Raw genomic sequence first — 19,264 nt, forward strand, 5'->3', positions numbered from 1 at the left:
GATTAAAGGTATAAAAAGTCCAGTTTTTTAAATTCTTCAAAGAATTTGGTCCACGTATGCCAGAAACATGAACACATACTTACTTTTTAACCCAAGTTCTCTGTCTACGTTAGCTGGACTCTGTGTGACAGCTTCACATCACTGTTTCGTTAACTAGAATGGGCAGTCATTTTTTTTTTTCTTAATTTGACGTTAGTAGGTTTTTAACCAAATTATCAAGTTGTCTTTTTCAGCAATATATAAAAGGTTCTGGCATCAAATAATTGAGGAGTAAAGTCTCAGCAGTTAAAAAAAAAGTACTTGCCAGTTTGAAAGTCACAGACAGTTTACTGTTCTATAATTAGATAAAGAGAAAAAAGAAGAACCCTTGGTAGCAGGAATAAGCAAGAGTCTTCCACAGTCTGGCATCTGCAAGGAAATGAGAAAAGTTTTTACTTCCTTTCAGTGACAGAAGTACCAACTACATCTGACAACAGTTGACAGAACTGTAACCCCAGGAATTCACTGTTGTCAATGGCAGGACACTGAGGACCTGCTGACCCTATTTTCTTTAGTACCTTTGTGTACATGAAAACTTGCTAAGTGAATTACAAACATTCTTCACAGTCATTAATGTACAGTGATTCTCTAGACAACTACCTAGAACAATTCTTGAATAAATAAATTCTAATTAACTTAATGTTAGTATTTTTCTTCTCAAATACTCTATTACTCATTAATTTATAAACACTGATGTTTATGTAATCGGTGTGTATAAAGACTTTTAAAAATTAAATTCACTCAGGGCTACAAAGATGGCTCAGTAGTTAAGAGCATTTGTTGCTTTTGTAGAGGACCTGGGTTTGATTCCCAACACTCACAAGGTGGTTCACAACCATCTATAACTCCGTTACTGGGGAATCTGATGCCCTCTTCTGACCTCCACAGGCAACAAGCATGCATGTGTAACAGTGAAGTTAAAAAGCCAAATGTGTGGTACCACAGGCCTTTAATTCTAGCACTCAAGAGACAGAGACATGAGTTGGAGGTCAGCCTGGTTTAGTTCCAGGACAGCTAGGGTTACATAATCAAGAAACCTTGTCTCAAAAAGGGGGTGGGGGTGAGTGGGAGGAAGCACTTGGTTTTTATCTTATAAGAAGCTTCTCCTGGGGCTGGGGATTTAGCTCAGTGGTAGAGCGCTTACCTAGGAAGCGCAAGGCCCTGGGTTCGGTCCCCAGCTCCGAAAAAAAGAACCAAAAAAAAAAAAAAAAAAAAGAAGCTTCTCCTAAGTTTTCAGTATACAGTTGCCTTTCTTATTTACTAAACAGCTATATACTGTATTGTCCATTAGATAATTTTGTGCAACATACTAAGAGAACAATTCAGAGTTCACCGTATTTATCCAATCTGTTCAATGTATTCTTTCTGATACACCTCAGTGTACACCTTTCTTCTGTGGTGAAATTTCATTTTCTTGTTTCCAGACACATTTAACAATTTAAAGTCAAAATCTACCAAGCTGATATTTCCTTTTATTATTTTTTAACACTTTCTTATAAACTTTTTTTGAGACAGGGTCTCATAGCTCCGGCAGTCCTGGAACTCTGTAGACCAGGCTATGAATTGAGAGATCCTCCTGCTTCTGACTCTCTTGAGTTCTGGGATTAAAGACTGAGACACCATTCCTGGCTAGGTGTTCCACTTAGCTTTTCCACATCTTATCAGAAGAAACATTAGATCTGGTACAAAATGGACTCTAGCACAGATTCATCTGCTTCAATGTGTAGACGGGGACTGGATAGCAACAGACCAATTACTCATTTGATAAATCTTCGCTGAAGGACTATTATCTGCAAGACAGCTGAAATAGAATCCTATCCCAGCCTTCCTAAAGTCTCTACCCATGAGCAGTAGGGCTGGGCAATCTTAGGCAAGGCAGCCAAGCTTAGCTCTACCACACATAGGGAAGACCTTCAGGTTTTATCTGGGAAAAGGAGATTTTTGTGAGGTTTTGCACAAAAAAATTACTAAATATCAATAGTGCAAGACTCTTAAGAAATCCCAAAAATTTAAATGCCCATTAAGAATATGTTTTTTTTAAAAAAAAAAGATTAAACTGTACTGCACTGAGAAAGAATTGCAGAGCAGTGAAGCACAGCTGTTTGATTAATCTCACTCCACTACAAAAGGCAGGACAGACCTAGAACACAGCTGTGATGTTAAAGGAAAGCAGTGTGCACTGACACCAGGGAAAAGAGCTTAGCATGGTAACAGAATTCTAATTTAAGTAGTAAATGCTTATTTATTAGTGTGTAAAGCCATTATAGAGGCTACATATATAAAAAGTACATGCGCACCCACAGTTTTAATTTGGTATCATAATCTGAAAGAAAATTGGACTCAAACTGCTTTATGTCCAGATAATCTTGCTACCTGAAGAGAAAGTGGAATGAAATAAATACTTACTTGAAAAAGATGTTCACAGTTACTGTGCATTTCCATCTATAAGAATAAACATTTCAAAATAAATATATCATGTTGACTGAAATTCATTCTACCCTCAGTGCTTACTAAACACAAATTACCTTTGTTTCTTTTGTCTCCAAGCCAGTGTTTCTCTGTGTGGCCCTGGCTGTTCTGGAACTCACTCTGTAGCCCAGGCTCGCTTCTAACTCAGAGACGCACCTGCCTCTGCCTCTCAAGTGCTAGAAGTCTATGCCACCACTGCCTGGCATAAATACAAATTACTCATTTCTAGAATATATGGGGTAGTAATCTTAAAGCAGAATTCAAAACTAGTGATGGGATTCCAGTGAGAATCACGGAAAAGAAAACAGTCTTCTACCTACTTTTTCTTTTTCTCAGTCACAGTCTCACAGGCTAAAATCCTGATTCTTTAGTCTCTACCTCTCAAGTGCTGGGAATTACAAGTATATGCTACTGTGGCTGGCTTATCAAGCCTTTTGATAAATTATTTAGTGATCTCACTTTTGGGAAATGCAAATATTTAAATAAATGTTTTATTATTTCTTTAAAGATGTTTTTTGTGTATATGCACTGCCCATGGAAGTCAGAGCACTTGGTCTCCTGGAACTGGAATTATGGGCAAGTGTGAGCTGCTTGATATAGGTGCTGGGAACCCAAACACCCTTGCCAGAGCAGCAGGTGCTCCTAACTGCTGATCCATCTCTCTAGCTTCTTTAAAGGGAATCCTTTCTATTCATTCAAAACCTAAACAGTAACAAAGACTGAAATCAAGGGAATTCAAGTGAATTTTGATTTGGGAATAATACCAGAAAGTCTGGCTTAAATAAAGAATGTAAGATCTTAGGTATTTTGTTCTTTTTAAAAATCTTTTAAACAACTGTTATGTGTACATATGTTGTATACATATGTGTATGATGTAGGAGGAGCTTTCCCCCTCCTTCTACCATGTGTTCAAGGATCAAAAGCAGATTGTCAGCTTTGCATGGTAAATGCTTGTACCTGATGAACCATCTCCTGGGCCCTACCCTGGGTCTTCTGAATGTAGCGATTTTTTCCCTCCCTCCCTCCCTCATTCCCTCCCTCCCTTCCTTTCTGTATGTATGTGAGTATACTCTACTCTTTTCAGACATTTCAGAAGGGCATTGGATCCCATTACAAATGGTTATGAGTCACCAATGGTTGCTGGGAATTGAACTCAGGACCTTTGGAAGAGCAGTCAGTGCTCTTAAACACCAAGCTATCTCTCCAGCCCACAGCAACTACTCTTTTTTTTTTTTTTTGGTTCTTTTTTTCGGAGCTGGGGACCGAACCCAGGGCCTTGCGCTTCCTAGGTAAGCGCTCTACCACTGAGCTAAATCCCCAACCCACAGCAACTACTCTTAACCGAGCCTTTTCTCCGGCCCCAAAATGTGCATTTTTTTTTTTTTTAAAAATCAGGGTAGAATGGTGTGAATTTCATACCTGTTTACTGGGTATAGCCTTAGATGTTTAGGGACGATACCTGAACTCCATTTCCTCTGCTGCTTCTTAGCACTTTCCTTCTTCCCTATCCACTGTCTTTTAGGTTACTGAAATAGCATTTTTATTCCTGATCTTACCTTTTAAATTAATGCCTTGACAATAAGAGATGATTTTTTCTTAACCAAAATTAAAAGTTCCTCTAATGGTCTCTACATCTACTTGGTGCACCAACTCCTCTAATGGTCTCTACATCTACTTAGTGCACCGACATTAGCGATTACTGCACTGCAGGAAAACACCTTTCTGGGTTTTGTGCTCTTGCACTTTATCTTTTAAAATACTCTTCTCATTGTTATTTATATGCATGCGTGTGTTACTTTGGAGGTATGTATATATGAGAACAGGTGCCAGAGAAGTTGGATTACTTGTAAACAGAGTTTATGGGAGGTTGTGAGTCACTTGACATGGATGCTGGAAACCAAACCCAGATTCTCTAGAAGGGCAGCAGTTGCAAGTTATTCTTAATTTCCTGTTTGTAACCAGGCCTAGAAGTAGCATGAGGTAAGTGAGGTGCTTTGAACACAACATGTAGAGTCACACTTATTTTCTGCATCAGGCTTAGTAGACCTAAATAATCAAGCCAACTGCTTTTGTCACTATGAAAAGTATAAGAACACTTTGACCTCTGTTTTACTTACTGTTTTTCCATGGTAGAACATAGGGCAGAGACTTGGGAACTCGCATGCCTGAAGCAAGGTTACTCTTATGTTCCATAACTATGTTGTTTGCAGGACTGAAAGAAAAAGGAATAATTTGGTGTCATCATATCAGCATTCTTCAGGCACACGACAAGACTATCAAAATGTGTATTTGAGTGGAGGGAACAACAACTCATCAACTATGTGAACATAGTTCTACCAAAACATTCTCGCAATCAGAATGATTACCATTTCTCAGGAGTGTTCCATATGTCTATTAAGATGGTACGATGGCACACGCCTTTAATCCCAACACGCTGGAGGCGAGGCAGGAAGATCTTTGAGTTTAAGGCCAGTATGGTCTAACAGAGCCAGTTACAGAACAGTCAGGGCTATATAAAGAATCCATCTCAAAAAGCAAAGCAAAACAAAAATAACAAAAGATAGAGTTTTACATTTACATTTTTCAAAAAAATTTTAAATTTTTTTTATGTGTATTGGTACTTTACCTGTGTGTATCTGTGTGAGGGTGTTGGATGTCATGGAACTGGAGTTACAGTCAGCTGTGAACTGCCATGTGGGTGCGGGGATTAGAATCTGGGTCCTCTAGAAGAGCAGGCAGTACTTTTAACTGCTGAGCCATTTCTTCAGCCCCTTACATTTGAATTTTATAGAAATTGAGATTAACACCAATGCCATCAGTAGTATGACAAAAATCCCAGCCCTGCAAACAAGACAGGGTTTGTCTGTTCTTGGCTGGAACTCACTATATAGGCCAGGCTGCTGTCAAGCTCAAAGTGATTTGCCAGCCTTTGCCTCCTGAGTGTGAGTGTTGAGATTAAAGGTATGTGCCACCATGCTTAGCCACAACCAATCTCTTCATAAATTATTGTTATGTGTATGGGTGTTTTGCCTACATGTATGTCTATACATCATCTATGTGCTTAGTGACTACAGAAGGCAGTGGAGATTGTTAGACTCCCATAGTGACATTTGTAAGAATTTCTGGAATTTTGGTTTCTTTAAAATACACAAGTATTATAAGAATGCACTTTCATTTTAATCACAGGTGTGAGGTACAGGGCTGCTTCAGACTGTCCACAGCATCTGACTATGATTTGTTTCATGCTCTAGCAGAAGTGTGGTTTTGCTAGCTGAAGATACATTTCTGCATTTATGTGATGTTTGGAATTCTGGGAACTTTTCAAGAGGGTATATAAATGTTAGAGCCTGGGCAGGTAGGGTTGGTGACTGCTGGTCATTTAGAGGGGTTGATTTTGGTTTGTTAGAAGTCATGCTCAAAAAAGAAACAAAAGGAAAGAAATTAGATTCAGGGATCTCCCCCCTGCTGTCTCCCCTCTATTCTTTTCTCTTTCCTATCTAGTGATGGGGTGAAACTGGGACATAAAGGGTGGGAAACAAAGAGCCCACAAAGAAGCAAATACCAGCTACAGGTTCCCCTGGAGCTGGAGTTAGAAAGTTGGGAGCCAGTATGTGGGTTCTGAGAATTGAACCTGAGTACTCCAGAAAATTAACCACTGAGTTATCTTTCCAGCCCCTAAAATACTTCTCTTAAGAACTGAAGCAAGTGGGGCTGGGGATTTAGCTCAGTGGTAGAGCGCTTACCTAGGAAGCGCAAGGCCCTGGGTTCGGTCCCCAGCTCTGAAAAAAAGAACCAAAAAAAAAAAAAAAAAAAAAAAAAAAGAACTGAAGCAAGTTAAAGTTGCCACCAATAAAACTATTCTAAGTTTTTCTATGTTTTCTGACTCAAAATAGTATGCATTTAAATTTAGCTGACTTCAGTGACTAAGAAAAAAAGTTAAGCATTTTATGAGTGCTGGAGAGCTAGCTCAGCAGTTAAGAGCATGCACTGCTCTTCCAAAAGACCTGAGTTTGATTCCCAGGCCCTGCATGTGCACAGCCACCTGTAGTTCTGCCTCCAGGGAATCTGACCCCTCTGGCCTCTGTGGCACCTCTACTCGTTCTCATTATCTCTATACACATAACTAAAAAATAAAAAATTAAGCATTTAAGGAAAAATAAAGTATAGCATTTTATTCCTTTATTCTGGAACCCTGAAATAGTCTCATTTGTATTTGAAATTTGGTCTTCTAAGGTTTGAGTGTGAGTACAACGAGAAATCTTACAGTTGTAAATGGAATAGAGAACATTAGTAGTAAAAAGAGATAATTTCTTTTGTTCTCATTAAGATGCTCTGGATTTCCAAACTCAAAGAACTTTCAGGATTTTAAAAAAGATTTACATGTGTATATGCATGTCCACAGAGCCTAGAAGAAGGTATGGATCCCATAGAGCTGGAGTGATAAGCAGTTGTGGGTGCTGGGAACCAAACTTAAGTTGCTTTCAAGAGCAACAAGTGTCCTTAACTCCCGAAGTCATCCCGTCAGTCCATCCCCACTCCCCGGACAGGAGGTTTCTCTGTGTAGCTCTGGCTGTCTTGGAACTTGCTCTGTAGCTCAGGCTGAACTAGAACTTTAGAGAGAGATCTGATGCCTCTGCCCAGGGTACACACCACCACACACAATTCTATTTTTTTTTTTATTTTTTGTCACACACCTAGATTTGGGGAGGTAGTGATGAGAGTAAGACCTTTTAATTTACCTGTTGTTGCCACAGAAACTGGCTGTGCCCCAGACAAAAGGGGTGCTAGTCTGTTCCCACAAGTCTGCCAAAGGAAGCAAAACGGTTTGTCACACTGTTAGATAAAACACCAATCTATGTGAGTTAAATTTGACAAATGAGAAACAATACAGCTAAGTTTTGAGGGGTGTAAGTAAAAATTGATTGAGTGCCCTGCTCAAGTGATACAGAACCAAGAACTTAACAACGAAGGATATAAATGCAAGAGCCATAAATAATAGTAAATGTGCCCAGGAACAATCAAGCACAGATGGTACAATCCAATTTATGGGGAAAACAGATTTGTAAAGAAGTGCTTCTTCCAATCAAGGCGGAATAGGCTGCTCTATGTGTCTGCGTAGTGATACAAATGTGCTCATTTGGGGGCCCAATAAAAATAAGGCGTTCTGAACAACATATATGTTCATAAAAGAAAGAAAATCTTTTGTCTCAAGCAAATGATTTGAGATGTGAAGGAAAAAAAAAAAAAAGCAAACGGTAGAGGCATCTCACCTTTATCCCAGTCTTCATCACAAGGAGGGCACTGCCATGTGCTCTCAGCCAGAGTCTCTTGTCCAAGGTTCCTGGTTTGGTTGACTGCAAGACAACAGAGATTTGATATATAAAGGCAGGGCATGTGGTATCTGTTAGGTTATTCTGCTTAAGGGATTTAAGGGCTTTAAAGGCTGCAAGGTAGCCTATTGAATCTTTGTTTCTAAATATGGGTAGAGTGAAAGCTGACAGGAACAAGCAGCAGAAACAAAGACTGTTACCATATTTATGGCAGTAACAGGATTATTTATTTACTGAGACAGGGTCTTGTGTTCCTGGCTGGCTTCAGACTGGAAGATGACCTTGAACTCCAGAACCTTCTGCTTTCTAACTCTGAGTACCAGGATTATAAGTCAGCACCACCATGCCCATTTTTGTGGTACAGGAGCTGGAACCCAGGGCTTTATCTATGGGAAGCAAGTGCTTGACCCACTGAGCTCCATCTCCAGCCTCAAGGACTTTATTTTTAGGTGATTTATTATAATAGTAAATGAATCAGGCTGTTCAGAAGAGAAAGCAGTCTGACCTATATAGACGCTAACAACCCACTGCTACAATGATATAATCATCTCAAAGGCAGAAAAGTATTCTTTTGAAATGGTAAAAGCCAGAAAGCAAGCCAATGGTGTAGTGTAACTCCAAACTGGCCAGCCGACCCTGGAATCCTGGGGCATTTCAGCTAGTCTGGCTTACCCACATCCTGCTCAATACAGCTCTTGTCATCACAGCTCGAGATGTGATGACTGATCTCAGCCCGGGGAACCTGGTGCCGAGCATTGAAGGGACAAGTAGCCAATTTGTTTGCGACATCAGGATGATTCTGTGGAATCAAAATTAAGAAAGCTATCAATTCTTTGGACTTCTTAAAATTCAAAGAAACTAGCTCAGCTTTTTTTCCCTATAAATGGCTCCCTGAAATCCCTTAACAAGTTTGTATCTCAGGTGTGGTGGGTACACTCCAACATGTAGATGCACTCATCGCAGAAAACTGAGAGGGAATTACCATTTACACAGATCACGTAGCTCCTATCTCAGTATCATCAAAATGCAAACCCTTTGGTTATGACTGCAGGGATAACGCACACACTGAGATTTTAGTGGCTCTTAAAGAACGAAACAGTTAGTTTTAACCATCTCTTCACTCTGCTTATCAGACAGCACAGCCTGCAGAGCTGGAGTTCCCTGGATGTCTTTGAAAGCTAACATTCAGGATCAACAGTAACAATGAGGCAGTCTGCACTGTAGCAGTGCCCTGCTATTGCAGTTTGACAAGGCTGGGAAATGGCTGTCATAAGGGAACTGCAGAGACAAGCTAAGGATTTTTCATACCAATACAGAGACACTTAAAGCAATGATCCCCGGAATGAGGAACCGAACAACCTTTTTGTTGTTGCTTTTTGTTTTTGGGTTTGTTTTGTTCTGTTTTGTTTTTTGAGGCAGGGTTTCTCTGTGTAGCTCTGCGCTATCCTGGACCTCTGCTCTGTAGATCAGACTGGCTCTGAACCTGGGGACCTGTGTGCCTCTGCCCCCAAGTGCTGGGATCAAAGGTATGCTATCACCACTGCCTGGTGAACAATTTCACTTAGGAAAAGCCCAAATGATATACATGTGTGGGCCAGTATCTTTAAAAAAAAAAAGATTTATTTATTTAATGTATAGATGCTCTATCTGCATGTAGACTTGCATGACAAAGAAGGCATCAGCATCAGATCCCATTACAGATGGTTGTGAGCCACCATGTGGTTGTTGGGAATTGAACTCAGGACCTATGGAAGAGCAGCCAGTGCTCTTAACAGCTGAGTCACCTCTCCAGCTCCATTTATTCATTTATTTAGTTATACAGTATCTTGTTTTAAACCCAAACTAAGATTTATTATCACCAAAATGTCATGGCAAATGTACTAGCAATTAAGAGATTAAGAAAGGAGGGCTTGGAGAGATGGCTCAGGAGTTAAGAGTAGAGTAGCAGTCAGATTGGAGGCCTGACAACTGCCTGTAACTCTAGCTCCAGGCAATCTGACAGTCTTCTTGTCTCTGTGGGTATTCATACACACAAATTAAAAAAAAAAAAAGAGGGGCAAGGATGTGGCTCAGTGGGTAAAGGCACTGGCCACCATGTCTGACAACCTGAGTTTGCTATCTTTGATATCAAGGACCTACATGGTAGGTGGAGAGGGCTGATTCTCTTTCACACATACACTGTGGTCCACACATACTTGCAAACACATAAACATTAAGATGTTTTATTATTGTTTTAAACAGAAAAAGAACATAAAATTGGGTAGGTAGGGAGTTAGGGAGGACCTGAAAGGAAGTGGGGGAGGGAACATGATCAAAATATTTTATATGAGAAAATTTTTTTCAATAAAAAAGGTTTTAAAGATGTTTTACAATCGAAACTCAAAGTGTAAAACTAGTGTGAAACAGGCTGGAAAAACATAGGACTAAGGAACTTGCATGGATCTGGGGAGATGGCTCAGTGGTTAAGGCTGCTTGTTGAGTAATCCTGAGGACTTTAGTTTGAACTTCTGCACCCACTAAATAAGCTGGGTACATGGAAATGGTCATGCACACCTGTAATGCCAGCACTGGTAGGCAGCAAAGACAGGCGATAGCTAGCTAGCTGCCAGCCTAGTTGCAAAAAACTTAAGCCCCAGGTTCAGGGAGAGACTCAGTCTCAAAGGAACAAGATAGAGTGAAAGAACATGCTAACCCTTTTGTAGCCCTCTGTGCATACAAGTGCACACACTATATACACCATATTCACACAAAGGAAACAGAAGCAGGTACAGTGGCACGGACCTTTGATCCTAGCTCTTGGGAAGTGGAGGTAGGTAGATCTGCAGATAAAGGTCCTCCTTTGCTAGTGAGGTGAGGCCAACCTTGGCTGTAAGAAGCTTAAAATAGAGATGACTTAGAAGTTAAGAGCACTGCTGCTCTAACACAGGACCTGGATTCAGTCCCAGTGCCCACATGGTAGATTACAACCATATGTAACTTCAATTCCATATAGTTCCTCAGTTAGCATACTGGCTAGTTTTGTGTGTCAACTTGACACAAGCTGAAGTTATCACAGAGAAAAGGAGCCTCAGTTGAAGAAATGCCTCCATGAGACCCAGCTGTAAGCATTTTCTCAACAGTGATCAAGGGGGAGGGCCCAGCCCATTGTGGGTGGTGGCATCCCTGGGCTGGTGGTCTTGGGTTCTATAAGACAGCAAGCTGAGCAAGCCAGGGGAAGCAAGCCAGTAAGTAACATCCCTCCAAGGTCTCTGTATCAACTCCTGCTTCCTGACCTGTGTGAGTTCCAGTCCTGACTTGCTTTGGTGATGAACAGCAATGTGGAAGTGTAAGCTGAATAAACCCTTTCCTCCCCAACCTGCTTCTTGGTCATGGTGTTTGTGCAGGAATAGAAACCCTAAGACAAATTGGTACTAGGAGTAGATCCTGTTACAAACTGACCATGTTTTGGGGAGGACTGTGGAAGGATTTTGGAACTTTGAGCTAGAAGAGTCATTGGGATGTTAAGAGCTCTGTGGGGTGTTCTGTAGGAGCTTGGAAGATAATGTTGAGAACAGTGCAGAAGATGGAGGCCTGGCTTGTGAAATTTCAGAGGAAAGATTAAAGACTCTTATCAGGGCTGTTGCTGTTTTGATGGTGAAGATTTTGTGGTTTTGGTTAGCTGGGGCTGAAGAATCAGCTGTGATTGACAAGATACCAGAACTGCAAATCAAAACCTTTGTATTACTGAGACTATTGATGCTGGTCAGCTGGAGCTAAGAAATTGGTGTTAAGAAGAGACCAGCATCACTGAGGTGAAATCTTCTGGGAAGTGTTTTCTGAGAGCACAAAGAGGCTGTGTTCCAGAGATAGCCAAGGTTGTATCTTGTGTGGTGGCTGGACTTGGTAGTGTGTAAGAGTCACCCAGGTGGTACTGGTTTTGAAGGCATGAAGGAGGCATGAAGAGCAGCTGAGGCTGGGCACTGTGAGAGGCCATGGAAGGCTATTGGTGAAGGTGCACCCTCAGTTGCAATTGATGGCCCAGGACTAAAGGGGTCATGCAAAGGAGTTGAGGTTTGGCACCATGAAGAGAGCCTGTGAGAGGCTATTGATGAAGCCTAGTTGTAGCAGATGACAGCAGTGTTTTGGAGATGCCAGTACCATGAGATGAGTACCAAGAACAGCAGCAGCAGTGGAGTACAGCAGCTGGAGCCTAGAAGACAACGTGTGTGCTACAAAGGGCAGAGCTGGAGAAGTGACCCAAGCCGTTGGAGGAGCCTAGAAGATCGTGAGTGGATCCCAGATGTTGGACAGTTGAAGTTTGATTTTGCTTTTGATTGTGACTGTGCCCTGTTATTTTTCCCTCTTGAAGGAAGAAAGTATTTTAGTGGAGCCCACAGTTAAGAGATGTTGAACTGTAAAAAGACTTTGAATTTTAAAAGAGATTGGATATTTTAAAGGGATTGAAATTTTACTATGTAAGAATTTGTAAAGGCTGTGGGACTCTTAAAAGTTATTTAGATCTTGGGGATAAATAAGAAAGTAAGGGTTGAAGCTTAATAGCGATGTGTTTGTGTGTCAAGTTGACACAAGCTGGAATTATCACAGAGAAAGGAGCTTCAAATGAGAAAATGCCTCCATGAGACCCAGCTGTAAGCATTTTCTCCATTAGAGATCAAGAGGGGTGGACCCAGCACATTGTGGGTTGTGGCATCCCTGGGCTGGAGGTCCTGGGTTCTATAAGACAGCAAGCTGAGCAAGCCAGGGGAAGTAAGCCAGTAAGTAACATCCCTCCATGGTCTACATCAGCTCCTGCTTCCTGACCTACTTAAGTTCCAGTCCTGACTTCCTTTGGTGATGAACAGCAATGTGGAAGTGTAAGCTGAATAAACCCTTTCCTCCCCAACTTGCTTCTTGGTCATGATGTTTGTGCAGGAATAGAAACCCTGACTAAGACAGTTTCCTTCAGTTACAAAGTTTCCTCAGGCACCAGGTACGCATCTGATGTATATGCAGGCAAAACACACATACATAAAATCCAAATATTAAAAAATCTTGTTTTAAAAAATCTTACACTTTAATTGCTGTGTATTGTTTTTGTGTATCTACACATGAGTACAGGTGCCTGTGGAAGGCCAGAGGAGGGCACTGGATTTGTATATTTGGAGTTATAGGCAGTTTTCAGTTGATCGACATGGGTTGCTGAAACTGAATCTGTGACCTCTGGAAGAGTAGCAGTAACCACTGAGCCATCTCTATGACCCTGACATCAGTAATTGAACAACCCTATGCAAGTGCTTTTTATTTAACAAAGGACCTGAGTAGGTTACATTAGCTAAGTCTATAAGGAAGTGACCAGAGAGAAATGCTATATATATATATATATATATATATATATATATATATATATATATATATTTATTTATTTATTTATATTTGGGGCTATAGAGATAGCTCAGTGTTTACTGCTCTTGCAGAGGACCTAACTGCCTACTTGGCTCAGAACTGCCTATTAACTCCAGTTCCAAGAGATTTAACGCCCTCTTCTGGCGTTACAGACATGCACACGTGGACAGAGTTCTTCACTGTGGGACACACTGTGACACACTACAGCTCCCATGAGGAAATGTTTTGAATGATTTGTTACTTGTGTGTTTTTTATTTGGTGGGGGTAGGATGTAAGGGCGAGGGACAGATGCAAGGGGAAGATGAGTAGGACAGGGATATATGATGTGAAACAAAGAATAAAGTTAAAAAAAGGTAAAAAAGGTGTTGAAATTTGGGGAGTTATTTTTAGAACAATATTTTCTTGGGCTAACAATTTTAAACAAAAAATCAGAAGAAATGTAATAGGAGGACTGGAGAGATGGCCTAGTGCCACATGTGCTGCATCCTCAGAGGACCCAGATTTGTTGCCCAGCACCCACATGGTGAGTAACTATCCTTTAACTCTTCCAGAAGATCCAATACCCTCTCTTCAGACCTCCACAGGCACTAGGCTCACACATAGCACACATATACTTAATTAAAATGCCCAAACACATACAATAAATCTAAAACTATTTTTAAAATAATGAACACATCAAACTTAATAGGGGGAGTTTCTCATTACTAGGAAAAATTTGATTTGTTTTTCTGAAAACTAGGCTAAATAAATTTGTGTCTAATTTTTTAATACCAATGTCAGATATAGATACCAAAAATTTAGTATTTAACCCAAACTATATATAATTCACATTTAATATCTTAAAACAATAGGTTCTATCCCTAGTACCACAAAAACCATGTGTGATTGTACTCTCTAGATACTCTAGAGACACTGTCTTCAAACAATGCTTTACTGGTCACTAGGAGGAAGAAAATAAAAGACTGAAATTTTATATACTTCAAAGAATAAAACACATCTGTAAATACTGAAACTTAACAGAGGGAGACTTGCCAAACAATCTGGCATTAAATTAAAATATTTGTTAAATGATTTGTTGCTTACAAAGCTTGGCTCTTCAAAGAACTCAAGAGGAATTAAAAGGGCACATTATAAAAATAATACCCTACCTTTCTGCACTTGATAAGATGATAAGGAAACCTGCAGGCCCTGATCTGGTGGTTTTTATCATAGGGGCACTGTAATAACTTTTCAGGGTCCAGGGAGTCGACTGAAAAGAGAAAAATACATTAAGTATACAGTTTAATAGGACTGTGTAAAACTAGAGCACATTAGTGTTTTCAATAAATCCATAGTGAAAGAATAAGGCAGTCTAAGAAAAGTTAGATTGAAGTAAAGTGTGACTGTCTGGTGGTAGGGGCACACGCCTTTAATCCCAGCACTCAGGAAGCAGAGGCAGGAGGATCTCTGAGGTCCAGGACAGCCAGAACTATATAAAGAAACCCTATCTTGAAGAAACCAAACCAAACCAAAGCAAAAGTGTGATTAAATGATTAAAAGCGAAATGGAAGTATGAGACAATAAAACTATCACTGGCTCTTAAATACAGTAGTATCAAGAATGGTGTACTGAGGTTTCATTCACAGTTAACTGAATACAGTTTTCATTCTTACAAAAAAATGACATTCACACTAACTTTTCTCTTTTCCATTTTTTTCTTAAGATTTATTTAAGTGAGTATACTGCTGCTCTCTTCAGAAGAGGGCATCAGATCCTGTTACAGATGGTTGTGAGCTGTCATGTGGTTGCTGGGAATTGAACTCAGAACCTCTGGAAGAGCAGTCAGTGCTCTTAACCACTGAGCCACCTCTCCAGCCCTCCCTTTTCTCTCTTAAAAGTATCAATTTGCATTCATTTCCATTCTCTAGATATTCCAACCAGTTTCCTAACTAGCACACTAAAGTTGGAATGGACTGCTGGATATAACCAGTGTGGCACACTGAACTTTTGAACACTCTCTTAGTCTAGCTGGCAGTAGGTCAAGTTCAAAGTAGTCAATCTCCTTGTTAGCATCCTTGTCTATTTCTAGTTGTTGATAGTTCTAGAAGTTGATAGGCATGGTGCTTCAACTGAGTGTTCTATGAAGTATTAATAACTAGAGTCCCCAATCTGTTCTCTGCTTTGCTCCTGTATGCTGTATTGGCCGCTCTCATTCCCTTGACAATGATCTCATTACTTTTGTCAGGTAGGTGATTTTACTTTTCATGTTTTGGAACATAGATGGGAAAAAGGTTTCTTTCTTTTTTTTTTTTAAGATTTATTTTATTTATTTATTTATTTTTTGGTTCTTTTTTTCGGAGCTGGGGACCGAACCCAGGGCCTTGTGCTTCCTAGGCAAGCGCTCTACCACTGAGCTAAATCCCCAACCCCGGGAAAAAGGTTTCTTAATCTAGTGACTACCAGCTAAAATAAAAATAAACTGCAAAGACAGAACCTCCTACAGCTAAGACAATTGTAGACACAGACTGCTTTGCCAAGAAACCCTGAACCTATAACATGCTATTCAAAGCTGCCCCAAGGCTATCCAAGCTGCCCAGGCTCTGCCCCAAATCTCAACAAGCCTAGTTAGGGAAAGGAAATTAAACAGTCCATTCTGAGAGCAAAAGGCACCTATAAACCACTCCTGCCACCCCAGAAAGGTAAGGATAAAAGCAAGACAAACAATTCACCTTTGATAAGAAGCTTATAAACCAGGAGACTGCAATGAAAATCAGAAACCAGAGGGGAATTGAAACTGACAGTTTCACTGGAAGAGTGGTAAACATGGAATAAATTGCTAACCATGGTCATGATGCAAATCAGCCTGAAAGGTGATCTGAAGGACAGAACGAGTAGGGAGGCAAGGTCCCAGAGGACAGACATGCTTATTATGCCACTGAGCTCTTAGCCAGCAATCTCTTATTTCTGAAGCTTCAGAACATCCAGGGAGCATTCACAGATGAAATTCTTATTAGTTTTCCTTCATTTAATCCATTTCATCACTAGCAAATGTCAGCAGTTGACAGAATGGAGGTACCCCACGATTCACACATATTACTGCCCATATAGAGCATGTGTCAAAGTTGATGAGAACTACCATAAATATTTTACTTCTTAGTCTGGCAATTTAGGTCAGCTCTAATTTACTGTTCTACATTGAAAAGAATCTGTCTGTCTATAAATGACCCATCTATTTAGTGCATCTATCTTCCATCTATTTACCAGTCACCCATCCATTCATCCATCTATTTTGGTCATTAATCCATCCACCAATCAATCATCCATCCATCCATCCATCCATCCATTATCTATCTGGGTACTAAAATATGGGTCTCGAGAATGCTACACAAATGCTCTACCACTGAGTTATATCCTCAGGACTGTAAAAAATTTGTACTTATTATTGTGTGATGTGTGTGTGTAGCTCAGAGGACAACTTTACAGAGTCACTTTTCTCTCCTACTTTTACAAGAGTTCTAAAACTCAAACTAAGGCTGTCAGGCTTGTATGGTATAGACTATATCCTTCAGCCGTCTCACTGGGCTATTGGTTTGTCTTTTGATGGTCTTTCTGAGAAGCCCATGATGGCCTAGAAATTGTGATCCTCATGATTCAGCTTCTTTTGAGTTGGGATGACAGCTATGTATCATTACAGTTGGTTCTCATAAGTCTTTAATTACTTAAATTTAAAGTGTTTTGGACCTTCTTTTCAGGGTAATGTGTCTGTAGACTTAAGTGCCCTACTTAAAATTTGAGCATCTGTATATCTAGATACCACATGGACCTTTCTTTCTCAGCATTTCACAGAGGAATATGAGTTTTTCACAACATACAGTCTAGCCAGGCATCAAATGATACATGAATGATGTATTATTTTCTAAAAGCACAAATAGTACATACTGTAAGTGTCTTCCATGCTGATGGCAAAGGAGTCCTGTTCAAGTGCTAGAGGGAAAAGCATGGTTCAGAGAATCAGAAATGAAATGCATCAAAAGTAACCCTAAGATGTGGAGTCACTCCTGGAACTGAGGTTGCCCCAGGTCCAGTAAAATAAACCTTTCGCACACAACCTTCTTCCCAAACAGTTTCCTTTCTTTAAGGCATTCTTTACTCCTATGACTTAAGTATAGCATCACTGCATAATTCACAATCTTGGAATGAACAGCTAGGTCAAATATGACAACTGTTGTAAACTACATTCAGGTGACGAGATAGCGATTTATTCTAAGTGATATTACAACACTTGACACTGTTCACATGCGATTAGGGTTTGACACTATTTAACATTAGTAATGGGGGCAAGTCAAAGTTATAAAAACACCAGTATTTAAACTTCTGGATAAACTACTTTAAAGCTCATCTTTCCAGCTGCAAAGATGATCAAGTGGTTAAGAGCTCTGGGTGCTCTTAGAGACATCTGGGTTTCATTCCCAGCACCCACATGGCTTACAACTGCTTATAACTCATTTCGGGGGGAGGGGAGGATCAGATGCCCTCTTCTGGCTTCTGTGGGCATTACAAGCTCATGGTGTACTTACATAAATGCACATAAACAAATGTAAAATAAAAAGTAAATCTCATTTAATGACCTTTTCTCTTTTTTTGAGAGACAGGGTTTCTCTGTGTAGCCCTGGCTGACCTTGAACTCACAGAGATCCACCTACCTCTGACTTCTGAGTGCTGGGATTAAAGACATTTTCAACCATACCTGGCTTAGTAACTTTTCTTAATCATGATCAGAAAATGTCACACTGATGTTCTCCCTTTCTAGCCATGCTTCATTCTGTTCCTCTCATTTCCTATATAATGGCACGATAAATACTGTTTCAGTCAGTACTGATTATCTAAGTGCACTGACGGAACACATGTGAATGTTAAAAAAATTAAGAGCTCATAGAGAACACCTAAGAACAAATATAACAAGCATGAAAAAAATTAAAAGTGAAAGTGTCTCAGAGCTTGAATTCTCTTTTACTGGAATCTCTACTGAAAACCGACTTAATTCACTTCTTATGGGAAAATTAATTTTGTATATAACCTCTCTCACAGGAATCTTCTGAAAATTGGATGCACATTCAGCTGTTGTCTCTAGGCAAGCTTTCCTTTGGCTTCTCACACAAATTCCACAACCCTTCCCCCCCATTCTATGACATAAGCAGCATTAGAACCTTTGTTAGGAAATACAGGTGATCAGCTAAACTCTAGTTTAGTACTTTGCTTCAGAGCCCGTTTATTAATGGCAATCATTGGGGAAACTATGAGAATTACTCTTCATGTTTGGGTTAAACTATCCTAACCCTTATAGAACTTCTACTACAGTTGTCATACATTGTTAAAAATAAAAAAAAAAAAACCAAACAAACCAAGAATTATTTAAAAAAAAAAAAGGTATAAAAAAGAACGATGAGTATTATTCAGCGACTTAAAGAGAGCTGACCTATTCCTTTCTAGCAAAACGGACTGATTCCAAGTAGGTCAAGGACGCTGGAACTCAACACTATCATTCAGCTGTCTCTTATCTTCCCCATCAAATTGTTAACAGGTGATTTGATTCCTTCCTCCCACTACTAGGCTGTCAGTTAATTGGACAAAGTGGGAATTTGAAGCTACTGTTTAAACTCTGAAAAAGTTGCAGGTCTCAGTAAAGTAGTAATTTTCTTCCCTTTTACAAAAAAAAAGCGCCCCCAATCCCTCACCCACCACCCCAGATTCAAGAAGATTCAAACAACAAGAACTAGGGGGAGGTTATCTAGAAAACAAGGCAGGAAAAGGTACCAGGCAGTCCGTCGAGCAGACGATGGCCGATGCAGCCGGTGTTCAGGGCTTAAGGCTGAGGAGTGAGGGAGGACACTACCTCGAAGGTATCTCATACACAAACTGCTTACAGGGGCTGACCCAAGCCAAGACCCTACCGCCTTGCCTCTTTCCTACCTCAGTCCAGAAGCTCTCCCCACCGCCGACTTCGCCTCACAGCCAGGCCCCGGCAACGCCCACTTCCGGCCTGATGCCAGGGTGGGGCCGCACT

General features: G+C 40.3%; 1 protein-coding gene across 8 annotated transcripts; it reads right to left on the reverse strand.

The window, feature by feature from the left end:
• Positions 1 to 307: 307 nt before the first annotated feature.
• On the reverse strand, positions 308 to 19,219 carry Gtsf1 (gametocyte specific factor 1). 8 transcript variants are annotated; one of them, XM_087557621.1, is made up of 9 exons: positions 19,171 to 19,219; positions 17,140 to 17,184; positions 14,370 to 14,470; positions 8,511 to 8,637; positions 7,779 to 7,862; positions 7,248 to 7,311; positions 4,626 to 4,720; positions 2,446 to 2,481; positions 308 to 408 (listed from the first exon to the last, which is right to left on the reverse strand). In XM_087557621.1, the coding sequence occupies exons 2-8, from the start codon at positions 17,153 to 17,155 to the stop codon at positions 2,465 to 2,467; spliced, it is 504 nt and encodes a 167-aa protein (XP_087413747.1). In that variant the 5' UTR covers positions 17,156 to 17,184; positions 19,171 to 19,219; the 3' UTR covers positions 308 to 408; positions 2,446 to 2,464.
• Between the last annotated feature and the right edge of the window lie 45 nt (positions 19,220 to 19,264).

The sequence above is a fragment of the Rattus norvegicus genome, chromosome 7, assembly GCF_021556685.1.
Source record: "Rattus norvegicus strain SHRSP/BbbUtx chromosome 7, alternate assembly SHRSP_T2T, whole genome shotgun sequence".
In the NCBI taxonomy this organism is placed as follows: Eukaryota; Metazoa; Chordata; class Mammalia; order Rodentia; family Muridae; genus Rattus; species Rattus norvegicus.

Bases quoted from the DNA above. Each gene is read 5' to 3' on its own strand.
- Gtsf1 (XM_087557619.1), bottom strand. From the start codon at position 18,314: ATGTGCATCCAATTTTCAGAAGATTCCTGTGAGAGAG. The intron at 17,185-18,277 runs GTTATATACAAA...TTTTCCCTCTAG, and splicing joins AGAAGATTCCTGTGAGAGAG to CACTTGAACAGGACTCCTTT. The intron at 14,471-17,139 runs GTATGTACTATT...TTCTCTTTTCAG, and splicing joins CAGCATGGAAGACACTTACA to TCGACTCCCTGGACCCTGAA.